The 16,314-nt window shown below is 42.3% G+C and overlaps 1 protein-coding gene across 1 annotated transcript; it reads right to left on the reverse strand.

Annotated features, from left to right (window-relative positions):
• Positions 1–232: 232 nt before the first annotated feature.
• slc22a17 (solute carrier family 22 member 17) lies at positions 233–14,061 on the reverse strand. The gene is made up of 9 exons (XM_028569814.1): positions 13,552–14,061; positions 8,542–8,645; positions 6,247–6,401; positions 5,580–5,745; positions 4,466–4,590; positions 3,645–3,750; positions 3,170–3,393; positions 2,258–2,369; positions 233–831 (listed from the first exon to the last, which is right to left on the reverse strand). Exons 1-9 carry the CDS (start codon positions 14,026–14,028, stop codon positions 555–557), a joined length of 1,746 nt encoding a protein of 581 aa, XP_028425615.1. The 5' UTR covers positions 14,029–14,061; the 3' UTR covers positions 233–554.
• Between the last annotated feature and the right edge of the window lie 2,253 nt (positions 14,062–16,314).

The following is a 16,314-nucleotide window of genomic DNA, read 5'->3' on the forward strand; positions in this document are numbered from 1 at the left end:
GCACACCTTCTTCAAGCACTTCTAGTGTTGTCGTACACAGCAGACAGGACAAAAGACCTTCTATGCAGGTTAAGACAAATGCTAGGAATAATTTGCGACTATTCTCTGAGCCACATCTGGTCTGGAGTGTCAGTAGTAAGCAGCGAACATCTCTACGACAGACGCACAGGACGACGGCGTGCAGCAGGGTATGCTGGTGTGTCACATGGTGGGTTGGGGGAATCACGTGCCGTCTGGTCAGGAGGTGATGAAGATGAAGCCTGCCCTACATGTGTCTGTGAACATCGTGTGTCACACATCTGAATGGCAGGAAATAGAGAATGGTGAAGACGAATGGCTCGACCCAACCGCCTGTGTTTGGAATGACTATGGGATGATATGTTAGGAAGCTCAGACAGCCTAATCACGTTCATCACCGCCCTTCATCGGCCGTCCACCATCATCTGTGCAGCCCTCGTGGCTTTCTCCTCCTCTCCATGAGCATGATGGATGTAAATCTTCCGGTTTGCAAAATGGTGATTGAAGCACAGTCCGACCTCTCTTTCAGGAGTCTTTTAGGTCTCTGGGTTGGGCGTGGCTAGCAGCGGCACATTGTCCCTCCTCCTCCTGCCCAGTGGGGGGCGTCGGTACTGCTCACCGTCGGCCAGCGTCTGGGGCAGCGGCTTCCTTTTGCTCTCAGGCAGCAGCAGTATGGACAGCACGGCCAGCAGGGCCAGAGAGGAGTAGACCACGTGGTGAAGGAAGTAACCGTAGTGGTTCCTCAGGTCCATGAGCGGGGAGCTGAGGCGGCCCACGCAGCCCAGGGCCAGCACCGCACCCACACAGCTGCCCCTGCAGACACACACAACTTCACATTGGACACATATACACACACAACTTCACATTGGAAACATATACACACACACAACTTCACATTGGAAACATATACACACACACACAACTTCACATTGGAAACATATACACACACACACAACTTCACATTGGAAACATATACACACACACACAACTTCACATTGGAAACATATACACACACACACAACTTCACATTGGAAACATATACACACACACACACAACTTCACATTGGAAACATATACACACACACACAACTTCACATTGGAAACATATACACACACACACAACTTCACATTGGAAACATATACACACACACACAACTTCACATTGGAAACATATACACACACACAACTTCACATTGAAAAATATACACACACACACAACACACACACACACACACACACACACACACACACACACACACACACACACACACACACACACACACACACACACACACACACACACACACACACACACACACACACACACACACACACACACACACACACACACACACACACACACACACACACACACTGGGATTTCATTTTTCAGATTCAGTCCTCCCATTCTCAAAAACAGAACTCCCATTGGGTGAAGTTTGGTGTAGTTTTTTTTATTTTGTATTACAAGTAAAATAGCATTGATAAAGTTTCTTATTCTAATGGTCTAATAAAATATGTATAAAAAGGGTAAACACGCCTATTGTTGCTCTGTTGTCTTGTGTATGAAATTGTGTATTTCAACATTTTGGGAAATGCACTAATTTACTTTTTTATTAAAGAGTTAGATGAGAAAATGTGTACCACTTTCACGTTGGTCTGTTAAATTTCAAACAGCTAGCCGCACCTCTAAAGCTTACTACCAACCATGGTGTATCTTGTTGGTAAAGTCCATACAGAACCAAAGTGTGAAAATTGAGTTAGCTGCTTCAGACGGTCTGTGACGACATGAGTGGTATCATCTTCCCATCACACTCTCGAAAAGAAAGCAAATAAGCGTTTCCAAAAATGTCAAACTAATCGTTTTAGTATGAATTTATTTATTTGAGAAATATTAGGTCTTATAAATGACCATACGCGAGGCATTTTATTCCTTTGTTTTCAAAAGAAGATAAACTAAGCTGTTGGGTAATTTTAAGAGATCCAAGGATTTTTTTTTCAGATTTCTGAAAACTTCTCGTCATTACTAATAGATATTGATGGACATTTCCTCTCTCCTTCCTCACGACTTCCTGCATTTTTAATGTCCTGATTCGTTTTGGCAGCACTAATGGGCTGAGCAGGCTCTTTTCGAAAGAAACTAATATCAACACATTCCACATCTCAATTTATTTTCACAAAACTGAATAAAGAAAGACTGCTTGAACTCTTAAAATCAGTGTTGCGGTGTTAAGGTTACCTGATGACGGTGGGCATGATCTCTGCAGTGAAGAGGATGCAGAGGGAGGCGGTGGCCTGGGAGGAGAAGAGACCCAGCACTGAGAAAACTGTGATGGCCGTCTCACTGAGATCTAAAGGGGAGGAGGGAGCACAAGCATCAGTAACTGTGGGCTACCTTGATGAAGTGCATCAGTTCGGTTTTTAATTTTCTGATGATATACCATGACGCCCTGTTGATTTCCAATGTAGAACTCTGAATCATTGTTCCCATTAACAGTAGACCCAGAGAGCAGTGAGTAGCCTCTAAGAGGTCACCTGAAACACCATCAGCGCCCAGTGCTGCTGCCCCCTCAGCCTTTGATGCATGACTAAAGCACAGCGCCTGACACAGCTTTGACTTTGCTGCCACTGCAGTGTCCTACATAAACTGAATGCCATACTCATTTTAAGCCACAAGGGGGAGACTGAGACTGAGGTAACTGGGATTGTGTTCCTACACCACGCTGTAGAAAGACAAAGCCACCTGGAATGTATTTTTCCATGAACAGAGCTGAGCGGGTTGCCTTTAATCTATTTCATAATGCATGAAGCACAAGCCTAACATGAAGTCAGTGGTGTATAGATGATCTAATATGACCACAAAGCTGAGCTTAACATCAAATAAACTAACTTTTACGTTCATTCCCGTTAGGATTTGAGGAAGCAAGACCTTTAATCCTCATTCAAGCCTCAAATAAAGTCTGTCTAGCGTCTGGGGAGATTTGTTTGTTTGTTTATTTAGGATCCTCATTAGCTCCTGCATTGCAGGTGCTATTCTTCCTGAGGTCCTTATGAAGGAGGACTGTGTCCACCTTGTGGGCAAAGACTTTTAATAGCTTCCTTCATCTGACTCTTTGGAGAAAACAATTTCCTGCAAGTAAAGCCTGCTTACACTCCATGAGTCCCAGGAGGATCAAAGAGGCCAGCCCCGTCATCGTCATGGAAAGGAGTAGGATGCCGCGGCGGCCGCACCTGTCTACGGTCGCCCAGAGCAACAGCCAGGCCCCACCCCCGGCGCACACAGACAGCAGGTATGTCCAATAGAAGCTGGGGGCCGTGCCTCTGACGTCTCCTCGGAAAGAGCTGTAACAGTGACTAATGCCGTGAGAGATAAATCTGAGGGAGGAATGACCAACAAAAAAAAAAGACAAAGAGTAAGCAGTCATTATAAGGGTTTTTTTTAAATAGAAAAGTTGTTCAGAGTGGAAAAACATACCCAAAAAAGAAATTCAGTCAGAACACTTTTAGGATGAAATATGAGACAGCAGCCGGTTCCTGTGAAAAAAAAGTGCTACGCAAACGCAAAAGGGCTCGCTCAAAACTGCAGCGTTGCTAAAAGAATGTCAAGAGTGCGAGGGATGACTTACGAGGTGAAGCCGAGCACACACATGTTCTTCCAGATGTTCCTGCTGTGGAAGAGCTCAGGGAAGGACAGGTGGGGGCGTGAGGAGGGGGCTGGCTCTGAATCCAGCTCTGCAGCAGGTAAACAGGACAAAACAGGATTTTATTTTTTTTTTTTTTTTATTATTATTATTATTATTATTATTATTATTATCATTATTATTATTATTATTATTATTATTATTATTCGCAGCTCAACAATAGTAAAATAATCGATAGGTCACTGTCAATTTTATTTATTTATCTGAAAAGAGACATGTACAGGAGGTCAATGTTGTTGCAATTACTTTTGGTCAAATATAGGTTGTTTGAAAGCCACTTAGAATACTGTAGCTGCACCAGGCTTAATAAAAACAGATTCTATGGTAACACTTTAACCTCAGATTTGAGCATTTATTACCATAATATAAACAGTTAATACATTATTTATAACACACTATGATGTTATTATATAAAACTAATGTCCACAAAACAAACTTAACAAGAGCAAACACCTTCCTTCCTGGGAAACATGTTTGCATATAAACTGTTGCAGAGCCCAGTGAATATCCAGCTCTGATTATTTCATAGCTGCAGCTCATAATCCTTTATTATAATTCCATGTATCTTTAATAAATCATGAATTTGAATTGAGCGTCATTACCTGCGCTTGGTAGTGGTGTGTGATAGGTACTCATGTTTTGAAATGCACTGCAATGAGTAACCCATAAATAATGAGATATCACAGACACACACACTCACACACACTCTCACACACACTCTCACACACACACACACACACACTCACCTGTGAAGCTCTCGTCGTCCCTCACATCTCTGTTGGAGTTCCTTCTCTCCGTGAAGGAGTTCATGTCTGCAGATCTCTCGGACATCAGGAGCCAGCGAGGAGACTCTGGAAACACCCCGGGAATGCTGCAGGAGAGAATAGAAATACGTTGTTTCCACTCTTCCATCTTTATTGACCTTTACCCAGCACCAAAACTATGGTGCTCATATTTTCTCCTTCAGCATGAAAAATAACCCATGTGGGTCCAGCTTTTCTTCCAAACCTGCAATTCATGTCTAGTAATCAATCTTTGTCAATTTGGTTTTGAATCTGCAATGAAGGCTTATCTTGTAAGAGAGGTCTCAGTGACTGGGGACCTTAAACAAAGTAGTCCTGATGCATTCTGACATGAACTAAAAGGCTCAGTGTGACGAGGGGATTGGAATCAATACCATCCGACAAAGCTTTCGGCGAGTCAGTTGGCATCAAGACACTTTATCAAAAGACTATCAGGTTCCTTCACTCTCTTGTCCCTGCATTCTCACAGGAAAATAAACATGTGCATACTTGTGACTGTATACTATACTTAGATATTCTAATATCTAAATATGAAAAGGAAATGTGGATGATCAAGTCCCACAAATGGGAATCAAAAAGCTAAAACTGAGAATTTAATTAAACAGAGGGGCTTAGAAACAAATAATCATACACGCACACCAGCACACACACACACACACACACACACACACACACACACACACACACACACACACACACACACACACACACACACACACACACACACACACACACACACACACACACACACACACACACACACACACACGTTAGTTTTACTATCTTTGTGGGGACCCACCATTGACATAATGCATTCCCTAGCCCCTTACACTAACCTTAACCATCACAACTAAATGCCTAACCTTAACCCTTACCCTAACCATAACCTAATTCTATCCCTAATCCTAAAACCAAGTCTTAACCCTCAAACAGCACTTTAATCTTGTGGGGTCCAGCATTTTGGTCCCCACAAGGCTGTGCAGACCCCCCCAAGTATACTTTAGTCTCCGGTTTTTGGACCCCACGAATATAGTAAAACAGGTACACACACACACACCCGTAACTGAGGAAGAGTGTTAGCGGGGCGGCGCCGGCTCCCAGCAGGCCCCTCCAGGACTGGCAGCCCAGGGCGACGGCCAGCAGCAGCAGCTCTCCGGCTACAGTCATCAGCCCGGCCAGCATGGTCACCACCAGCCTCAGAGACGGTTCACACAGCTCCAGACCTGACAGGCAAACACATCATCAACCCTGACAACTGCTAAACAAGCATGTCAGCTAGGGCTGCACCATATACCATATACCGTTTTTTTATTGTCATCAACTGGTCACAATAAACACATTGCGAAAGGTATTGGATAAACATATTGGAGAAGACACTCAATAAAAGAATGTTGGTATTATTTCTTTTAAATTCAACAAGCAATTTGTTGTTTTTTATCAGAATGCTGAAAGCAGAACTGAGTGCACTCTAATATGTTTATTTTGAAGTTATATCAATATTCCGATATTCAGCAACGTTATATTATGCATATTTTCCGCATATCGTCCGGCTCTAATGTCAGCATTGTCATTTTGAACATTTTAGCATGCTGACGTTAGTATTTAGCTCAAAGCATTGCAGTGCCTGACTACATGTTAAGAGACACCAACATAGCTGTTAATCCTGTTTGATGGATCTTTTTCTGCTAAAAACAAATATGGTGCGTCCCTGTTGAAATACTCACGAGTGATGTACAGAATGAGGTAGACTCCCGCACTAGCTGCCGCCAAACAGAAACGCATGACGATGAAGATGGAGGGGTACGGAGAGACACACACCAGCACCCCAAACACCACCGACAGGGTCAGACAGGTCAGCAGAGTCTTGGACCTGCCCAGCCTACATAGATACAGACAGAAACAGAGATAGAGTATGTACTGAAAACCACCTGACCAACACATCCTTACACCTGTAATATTACACCAAAAACCTATTACACTTGCAGTTTTTGATACAACTTACTGATAAATGAAAAAATTGGGATATTGTTAATCTACCATTCCAAAAGTGCCTTCAGTAATTTTATCATCAAAAAGAAAAGACATTTAAATCTATATCAAGATGAAACCAAGATGCACAACAGAAATACATGATAATGTAAGTAGGTTCTGATTATCCAAGAGCAAAAACACTACTTCACTAGTTTAAATATTAACAGCAAGAGGGTTGAGATCGGAAAATAGGTCTACTGTTAATATAAGATACAACAGAGAACCACAGTAGGAACGGCATCATAAACCATTAATGTTGCCAACACATTCCTAGTTTCATGTAATTTACAAATAATTTAGACAAAATGACAAATTAAACCAGATCAAATGTTTATGAACAAAACTAATCGCCCATAATTTCAAAACACAATTTTAAGGACGTGCAGACAACCTGTTCAAATATGAAATGTATCATCAAAACTGTCAAAAAGGAAGTTGTGCTGCAATCACAAAGAATGACATAAATAAAACATATAAATCCATCTTCAAAAAGGTCTGAAGCATAACTCATGTGATGTCACTAAATGTGACTTTCAGCTGCATGCAGGTGCAAAACTTTTGTTTCCAACCTGCAGATTAGCACTGTTCCCTTTTTTTCTTCGTGCGTTCCCTAGGAGGCAGCATTAATTCACTAATCTTAACAAACAGATGCTGTGCTCAATTGGTCAGCAAATGAACAAGGGTTGTTAGCTGATTGAACTGGCATGCTCTCCCTCGCAATTCCCCCCAAAACTACTGCTTCCCCGACAACACAGCAGACACAGGCTGGATCCATTATGTCAATTATTAGAGGTGCTTGTGTTGTGTTTAATGCAGACTGCAGAGCATGAGGTCCTAAGCACTAGGCATATGCAAAAACTCAGACTAACAGTAACCTTTATGCCATGCATTACTTATACGTATGTAAAAGAAATTGCTGATTGTGATATATTCTTAAAAAAAAAAGATAGTGAAACTGCAATGTAAGGACAAGAGACTGAAGATTGAGAAACAAATTGACTTAACAGCACAGCATGACAAGAAAATCCCCAAACAAGCTTTCCAAATTGACACAGTAGTCTGGATGTTGGAAGTTGAGTCAGTGTTTTGTTGTGATTCTCAAAATCCCTTCGTTTTGGGAAACAACAACAAACTTCGAGCTAACAAGCTACATGCTAAAAATGGCAAGTTTTGAAGAAAATTTGGATCGTGCAAGGCAGGCCTGCTTGGTTCTCTCTGGGAATGATTGTAAAGATTTACAAAGAACATGTGGTAACATTTTACCCTGAAGGTCCCTGTATAAGAGTGACATGACACTGTCATGAACACATGAACCCTAACCATTACTCTAACCCTAACCATAACCATAACTTGTCATGACAAAAACCATTGACACGTACTAAAAGAAGTGTTATGTCATAAACGTTTATGACCAGTTTATAATGTTTATGACTCGTTCATGACAGTGTCATGTCACTCTTATGTAGATCCCTTCAAGTAAAGTGTAACCGAATATGTTTAATGTAACGGCATTTACTAACTAGGCCATTTTGGGACCGATTGGTACACACTGAGATACACTGGTAAGAACAAATTATATTTAACCATGTATCTACAATAGCTAATTTAAATAGCACACATTACTGTATTGTGTGAAAAGTTGACTACATTTAATATTTTATTTGGAGTTTTCTTTTTGCGAGGTGCAAATGTTCCGAACAAATTCCTTCCCGATACGATTATGCAGAGCCAGCCTCGTTGTGTCCGGAGCTTAGCGCCGCCCAAGACGATTGTTATTGGTTTAAAGAAATGCACCCAGAGCGTTTCTTTCTCCTATCCCAGAATGTATCTGTGGTGTAGCCGGACCTAACTCCACAGCACTGTGCCAGACTATTGACACAGTAACCTATTAACAGAAATCGCCTTGGGTTGTATGTTTGGTCTTTTCTGCAGATAACTGTCTAAACCACACAGCCTGCAAGAAACACTGTTGTGCGTGCGTGCATTACCTGTCAGCAGCATAGCCCAGGCTGAGACAGCCAGTCAGGATACCCAGGATGAAACACACCTCCTCCACTGGGACCAGCCAGTACTGACCACACACCAGGTCCCACTGGACAGCACAGACACAAGAGGGAGGAAGACAGATCTGTTAGTTATTATCTGTGCAGGTAATTACAACAACATGTTGGAGAACAGGAAGTCATCAGGCAGACATCACCACACATATGGAGCAACAGGAGAACCGAAGCGATAGAAATCCAGATGTGCACACACTGGAATAATGTTTTATTAATATCCCGACCAACCAAAACTTAACTCAACATTTTGACCCCAGTGCCTACCCAAATTACCTATTAGAACTGCAACTAACAATTATTTTTATCATGAATTATTCTGACCATTATTTTGGATTTAATCGATTTGTGAATTAAACGTGAGCAAAGGATGAAAAGAAGAGTGCAAGGTGAGGTCCAAAACCTAAATACATTAAATCTGTTGTCTATTACAATGATGGAAAAGAGAAAATCATTACGTTTGAGAAAGTGTAACTACCACGGTTAGAATTTTTTCTAAATGAATGACTTAAATTCATTGACTGAAAATTAATTAATCAATACTGTCTGCGATTAGTTTTCTGACAATCGGCCCTACTACCTATGTTTACCCAAAATCATTATCAGTAAGAAGTTACACGTTTGACGGTTTGTAAACTGTAAATAAAAAGAAAAACCTCATGATGAACTAGTGAACTGTCAATTAGTCTGGCTTATTGGCTGTACAGCGCTGGGATAAAGCCTGACATCCGGTGCACGAGCCCCTCCACTTCCATTCTATTTTGCAAGGTCACCGTCGCTGCATCTGGGGCTTAGCGCCGCCCAGGACGGTTGTGATTGGTAGATTGATAGATAAGCAGTGTAGCCAGACCATAATACCAGTGCTGACATAGCGCTGGGGAGATAGGTCTGGCAATTTGACACAAATTGTCCGTAAGCTCATTAAGGAAATTGGCGTACCCAGAAGAAAGGAAAGATCCCCCCCTAATTTACACCAGGCTGTGAAGACATATTTCAGATGGATGTGTCTAGTTTTGAAGACAAGACAAGTAGGCGCTCTTTGCTTCCAAAGAGAGATTAAAAAGAGAGTTTGAAGTATGTTGCCTCCCTCTCTGCATTTTAAAAAATTTTGAGCATTCACATTGATTGCTAGCTTGATTCACTCATGAAGAAACATTCCTCTGGCGAATTAAATTGCTTACTTAATGAATTGATTAATTAATGAATTAGTTACTTTGATTCAAAGGTAGCCCAGTTTATTCACAGAACAAAATAATATTATGATTTATATCCAATTACTTCACAGAGATGGTGCAAGAGATTTAGTGTCTGGTCCTTCCTGGATGTATTAACACTTTCGTGTACGTTCTTTTACTGTGCGGTTTTGTGTTTTAAAAAATAATGATGTGTACACTTGGATTACAAAACGAGATTACTGGCTGAGAGAATGACGCAGTATAAAGCCTTCAGGATCCTCAGACTATAAGATACAATACAAACACAGGAGGATGTAAACTTATAATATTACTGTGTATGTGGTGATAACAATGTATTAGATTCAGATCAGTAACAGTAGTAAAGTAACAGTAGCAGTTACTGTGCCAATTTACATAATAGTGCATTTACATGGAAAGTGGGCCTAAAAACAGATATCTGCTCTCAGTTTTAAATCAAGTCAAGCCGAGCCACTGATTTGCATTAACAGCTGAGCTCTGCTAATGTCGTTGTGTGCTGTCCGCTAAAAAGCAAAATGATTTTATCGATCTAGAGAGGGAGAGCAGAGGGCCGGTGATAATAAAGGCCTTGCATAATTGGAGCCATGCACAGAAACATAAAAGCCTGTCACATAATATCAGCTGTCCTACTGCTGAGGCACAGAGCCACAACAGTGCGCACCAGTCGGGTAAAGGGCAGCATAGCAACCCATAGTGCTCATTTGGGTGGAATGCTTTGGACAACAGGAGGAGGGTAAAATGCAAACAGACGAGTTTGTAAACTCCTCAGACTGGTTTTGGGAATGAGGCTCCACCAGGTACATCCCCCCCAGAAGGACTGAAACCTGCAACCATTTCTCCCTTTCAGACTGAAACAGAGCCTTTTGCTATTGTGTGATGATCTCAACGAAGACTTTGCTAATTAATATTTTGTTGTTATTTTCACTAAATGTTTGCCATCAGACTGACACAGGATGTTTTAGATCATGTTTTAGATCAGAGCGAGGTTACAGATGTTTTAGGATGACTTTTCAGCTTGAAAGCAACAAGAATCTTAATAGAGAGATAGAACAAGAATATATACATACACAGTATATATGGTGATATAGTAGATTGGAAAAATCTATTCAGAAACTGTCTATGTTATGTTTAATCTGACAATACATAAATAGAATACTACCATAAAGTCCTGCTTATTATTTGCAATATTGTCCCCATGGGTAATACACCCAGGTATATATCAAATATATAGCTACTACTATATAAATGCTATGACAACATTATTGAGAGTTGACAAACGTATGTAATTTCATGGTATATTATCATACTGCCCTGCCCTAATAATGACAGGAAGTGCCTGTGCATTAGCCCGTAGATCCACAGCATAGAGATGTTAAGTGGAGTTTGTCTCTAGTGAAGTGACAGTATCTATTGATCGTGGCGGAGACAAAGCTGATCAGAGGCCCTCCTGCTTCCTGCTCAGCGGACTGCCAGCTCAGCAATGCGAAGCAGCACTGGAGGAACAGATCGTCATGACAGCAAAAACAAAAAATTTCTGAGCTTAACCTGATGCCCATGTCACTCTCAGTATCTAAAATGAGGGGTGGACGGACGAGACTAAAAGCATGCTATTTACTGTATGCCTATAAGAAAGCATATGTTGCACACATGCTTATGCTAAATGCTTCCCTTGGCAGCGTTTATGCATCCACAGCTTGCTGCAGTGATGTGGGTGGATTACCAGCGAACTGCCCCAATACCATGGACTGGAGGGCTGGGTGTGGTTCCCACAAAACAGACACACAGGCCACAGAGTGACCAGCCTGAGTGGAAAACTGTAAGCAGCCATCTAGCCTCTATTACTACAATTCTATTTTTTTACTATGAAATCCAGCTCTGAGAGGAAATGTATGTTTGTTTTCCCACTGGTCATGAAAGTAGTATACATAGTGACACATTAATGCACCAACACAGCATTTACCTGCTGTATTTATCACATTGGCTACCGGTTACAGTATAACAAATCAAATACATGTAGGACGTGGGTTGCTTTCATGAATATGAACAGCGTGAGCAGCAGAGCAGCTTTTTCCTACAGCTAGACATTTGAGAATTCGACCTAAATCTATAATTGCATTGAGAAACACAAGAGCCACTGGCAACTTGAATAGACTGTTTTTATCTCATTTGGAGAAATCCTTTGATTGTGTAGTTATGAGCATATGAGGAAAAGAAACCACCTGAAATTTTTTGATACAGGGTTATTTTTCAAACCTGTCAATATTCCTGGTGTTTCTTTTAGGGGACACAATGCAATTCAAAAGGCAAGATAATATCACAGTGACACAATATTCCCTCTTCCACTGTAGCTTATCTTTAACCTGCCTGCCTGCTGTTTATATATAAGACAAGAATTTACAGTTAAAAGGTTAAAAGATACAAAGTTGTGCCCAGGTGGTTTAAATCCTCAGTGAAGGGAGGCACATGGTTTGACAGTTACTGAGATGCCCACAAGCAAGACATTTTAAGGGATCATTCCTACGTTTGTACATGTTCCCATTACGTACAAATTGCTGCCAATCATATTCCAAAAGCATAATAATGGTGTACGTTAATTTAAGTACAATCTTTTTCAATCTCAATACCAATCAGGTTGTGAGCAGAGATTGTTCTTCCTCTGCTATGTATGAAAGGAAACTTTGACCTCTTCACGTTCTCTGAGATCTCTCGCTAACAGCCCTTGACGTTGACGTTGACAGTGACGTAGGTAAAACACATTTCTAAATGAGGCACCGAGCATTGTCCAACCTGGCGTCCCAGCCCTACTCTCACGGTTGAAGTCTAACTAACAACTTAAAAAGGGCACTGCAAGACTCAAGATGGACAGTTTTTAAAAAGCATAAAATATATACATATATATTGTCTTCTTCCTTGTCAAAACCTGGTGTCTACATTACCCACAATGCCACCCGACAGTCGGTGATTTGAGTTTGTTATGGCAGTGATTTTCAAAGTGGGGTCCGTGGAACTTTGCCAGGGGGTCCAAGAAAAGTTTTCAGATTCATTGATTTTAATTATTTGAGCCTTTTCCCTGAAGCGGAGATGAGGGAGCAAACTACCGAAGTCTGGTAAACTCACTTCTTACTAACGCCCACATAAACATAGGTGAGTGTATGAGAGACACTATACCTAAACAGAACTTTGTTTTTTGTTGTTATCTCATCATGTGTAATTCTGCGGTTTAGCAATGGTGTGTATGGAACAACAGCATCACACTGTCCTGGGATTAACCTCGGACATGATCAGTCTCATATGACTACCTCAAACGTTAGTACTAAGCACATTCATCATCGTCTGCACCAAACAGGAGGTTTGTGTTGGAAAATGTTATCAGGATCTCCCGAATCTCTGACGTTGGAGTTTTCTTGAACGCACCAACAAGGAAGAGTTTTCCCAACAATCCCTGTCACCATACAACCATAACAAAAGTTAAAAAAAAAAAAAAAAAAAAGGCAATTGAATGCTATGTTGCATTATAAACTAGCAACATCCAAGGCTCTATAAGCCACCAGGAGAAGAGGCTGCGTGCTCAGCAAGACCCTCCTGTGGATAAATACAGGATAACAACTGTTTCAGCATTTTAGGGCCGACAATCCATACATAAATAAAAAGATAACCCTCCCACAGAAAGCCAAAACAATTAACTAGACTAGGACCATAATTAGAGTATCCCAGGTCGGAGCTCTACCTCAGTAACGATGTTGTTCCTCAGCCCTTCTGTGACGTTGTAGTCCCAGCCAGCCTCGCATTCCACTACTGCTGATTGGCTGCCATTGACATACTGCTTACATTGGGACAGGCCCCCGCTGTCCCCGTGCCTCTCCCCCTTCTCCCAGGGCAGGGAGGCGTTCAGCACCTCGGGTGATGGTAAAGGCCCCGGCAGGTGGCAGTGGTGGGGCGGGGAGAGGGTGATGAGGGGGTCGGAAGAGAGCAGGAAGGCCAGGAAGAGGTTGGGCAGGATGGAGAGAGTAATCAGAACCCTCTGCTTCTTCCTGCCCAGAGCCAGCACCATCACCTCCCCCGTGGGAGGCAGCGAGGGTGGGGCAGGCAGGGAGGAGGAAGAAGGGGCTGGGGAGGAGGGAACTGGTGAGGAGGGGAGGGATGGAGGGGGAGCAGGGCACGGGGAAGGGGAGACCAGAGGTGGAGAGTCCGGGGAAGTCATCATTGAGGGTTAAAAGGTGGAGGTGGAGGGGGGAGGAGGGAGGGGGGGGGGGAGGTTGTCGTGATGGTTGATCCCCAGACAGAGGGGAAGAGAAGTAGGAGAGCTCTGTGGAAGACAAGAACTACACAGCATTATTATTTATAGTTTAAACACCCAACACGAGACTGACATGTAGCAGGCTAAATCTTAGAGATAATGGAAGAAAAAACATAAATAACCGTTCACAATACATTTCCACAGTAGGAAAAGCACAGTATTAAATAAAGTAGGCCTAATAAATGACAGCTGAATTACATTTATCAGCTTCAGTTTCAGGGTCCTGGTATCATGCATACTTACAGTATCAACATCTGAATATAGTTAGATATTAGACATATAGCCATTACTTGGCAAATTTTACTTTGATGCGTACGTGTGTTCCTCCTACGTACCAGCCACGTGGTATTTCTTGCCTGCTGTTTTCCTGCTTTGTGGAGTAACACTAATGTGAAAGTTCACAGTAACGTTGCATTTTGACCAACTCCAACATTTCCAGAGTAAGAGGGGACACACTGGGTCCTTTTTAAATACTGAGCAAATATCTGTCCAGAGATTCCTACTGAACAGAAGAAATACTGTACCATCCGGGAGCTTAGTATTTATATAATCCAATTCTGTCCATCCAAAGAGTTAATTTAGTACCAGGAATACAAGATCATACCTGTACACTTACTGTAAAAGATCCACCGAAGAGCTGAAATGATTAGTCATTCACTATTTTCTTAGATTGTATAGGCCAAACAATAAAGATAAAGAAGATTATTGTTAGTTGTAGTTCTTATTCAGACCCACTGATCGGTTTTAATACTGTTTATAAAAAACACTACCAATTGGTTATAGGCCTAACGTAAAGCTTTATTGGCTTTGCCCCCCCCCAAGTCGTTACACAATGAAGAGACTCCAGTCAAAAGAGGATTTTTGTTGTCAAGTGTAGCCTATCTGTCAGTAGGCTACCCTTTAAGGGGTAAATGGGGAGACAGAAAACAGGTATAAATAGCAGTAAAGTTAAAAAAGGGTTGTGGGTTAAACCTCAAACAGTTGGATAGGCAACCCCTAAAAGGATGGGTGTTTTTAGAGAAGAGGAAGCCCTTCCCTTTTTTTTTGTATTACAGGCTGCTCTCTGTGTTCCCAGTTGAGAGCTGGAATGTGAACAGCCTGTGCTTTCCTCAGCAGCCTCCTCTGTCAGTGCACATGGTGCACCTCAAGCAGCCAGTGTTGCCGTGTTTTCCTTACACAGGGCCAGGAAGTCTTTTAAAATAAAAAAAAGGAATCCCACAGGGTTACATAAGAGCTTTTACACGAGGGGGGTAAAGGACATGGGGGAATGTAACACACATGGGACTGGCTGGCCTCTGTGGAAGTAGGCTGCTAACACAATAACAGAGAGAGAGCGACAGTGTGAGGAGAACACAATGACAATGTAGTGGGGTGAAGCAGCTGCGCCAGGCTGGTCGTACAGGACCGACGAGACGCACACCTGCCCCGGCAGACTGGCGAAAACACACAGCTGCTGATATTACAACGTCTGCCTGGCTTAAAAAACCCTCTAACAAACTGTTACTCACCCGTTTAAAATGTTGTCCAATGTGAGCCAAAAAGCTACTGCCCGTAGTCCCTTCCAAACCTCCAAAACACAGCGGGGTGAGAGGGGAGACTGAGCATGGAGTACCGCATTCACCGTGTCTTCTTTGCGCCTCGATGCCAGTCTGCTTTGTCTGTTATATGAAAAGACATTTCTGTCCCAGAGAAGTGTATAGCCTCTAATAAACACCAGCGCTGCTTCTTTGACACAAGCAAGGACACTGGACTCCTGTTAGCCACTTTGAGGTGAGATGATGCTAATAGACTCCTCTCCTACCGTCGTTGGTTTTTAACGTTACTGTTTTGTCCATGTTTCTGCCTGCCGACATTACACAAAATGATTAAATAAGACATGATTGTGTCCGACATTATCTTAAAGGGAAACGCGTCGTCAGTCAGCCGCCCAGTCGCTGACAAAGAGCGGGTGGAAAACTGCATTAGGAGAAGCCTGTTTATAGATACGAGCAGTTCCGCCGGTGGCTGCACACTTCGATACAAGTCGGCTAAAATCGTCAAAGCGACGTCCCCTCGTCTCACTTTCAAAGATCGTATATGATGAGGTGGTATGTCACTCAGTAATACATTCCTGTTTCCTTTATTCATTTAGATATTAGTCAAGTCTCGCTGTGCCAGACCTTGCTTCCCAGCGCTGCGGAGGAGGGTCTGGCT

This window comes from Perca flavescens, chromosome 22 (genome assembly GCF_004354835.1).
Source record: "Perca flavescens isolate YP-PL-M2 chromosome 22, PFLA_1.0, whole genome shotgun sequence".
Taxonomy (NCBI): domain Eukaryota; kingdom Metazoa; phylum Chordata; class Actinopteri; order Perciformes; family Percidae; genus Perca; species Perca flavescens.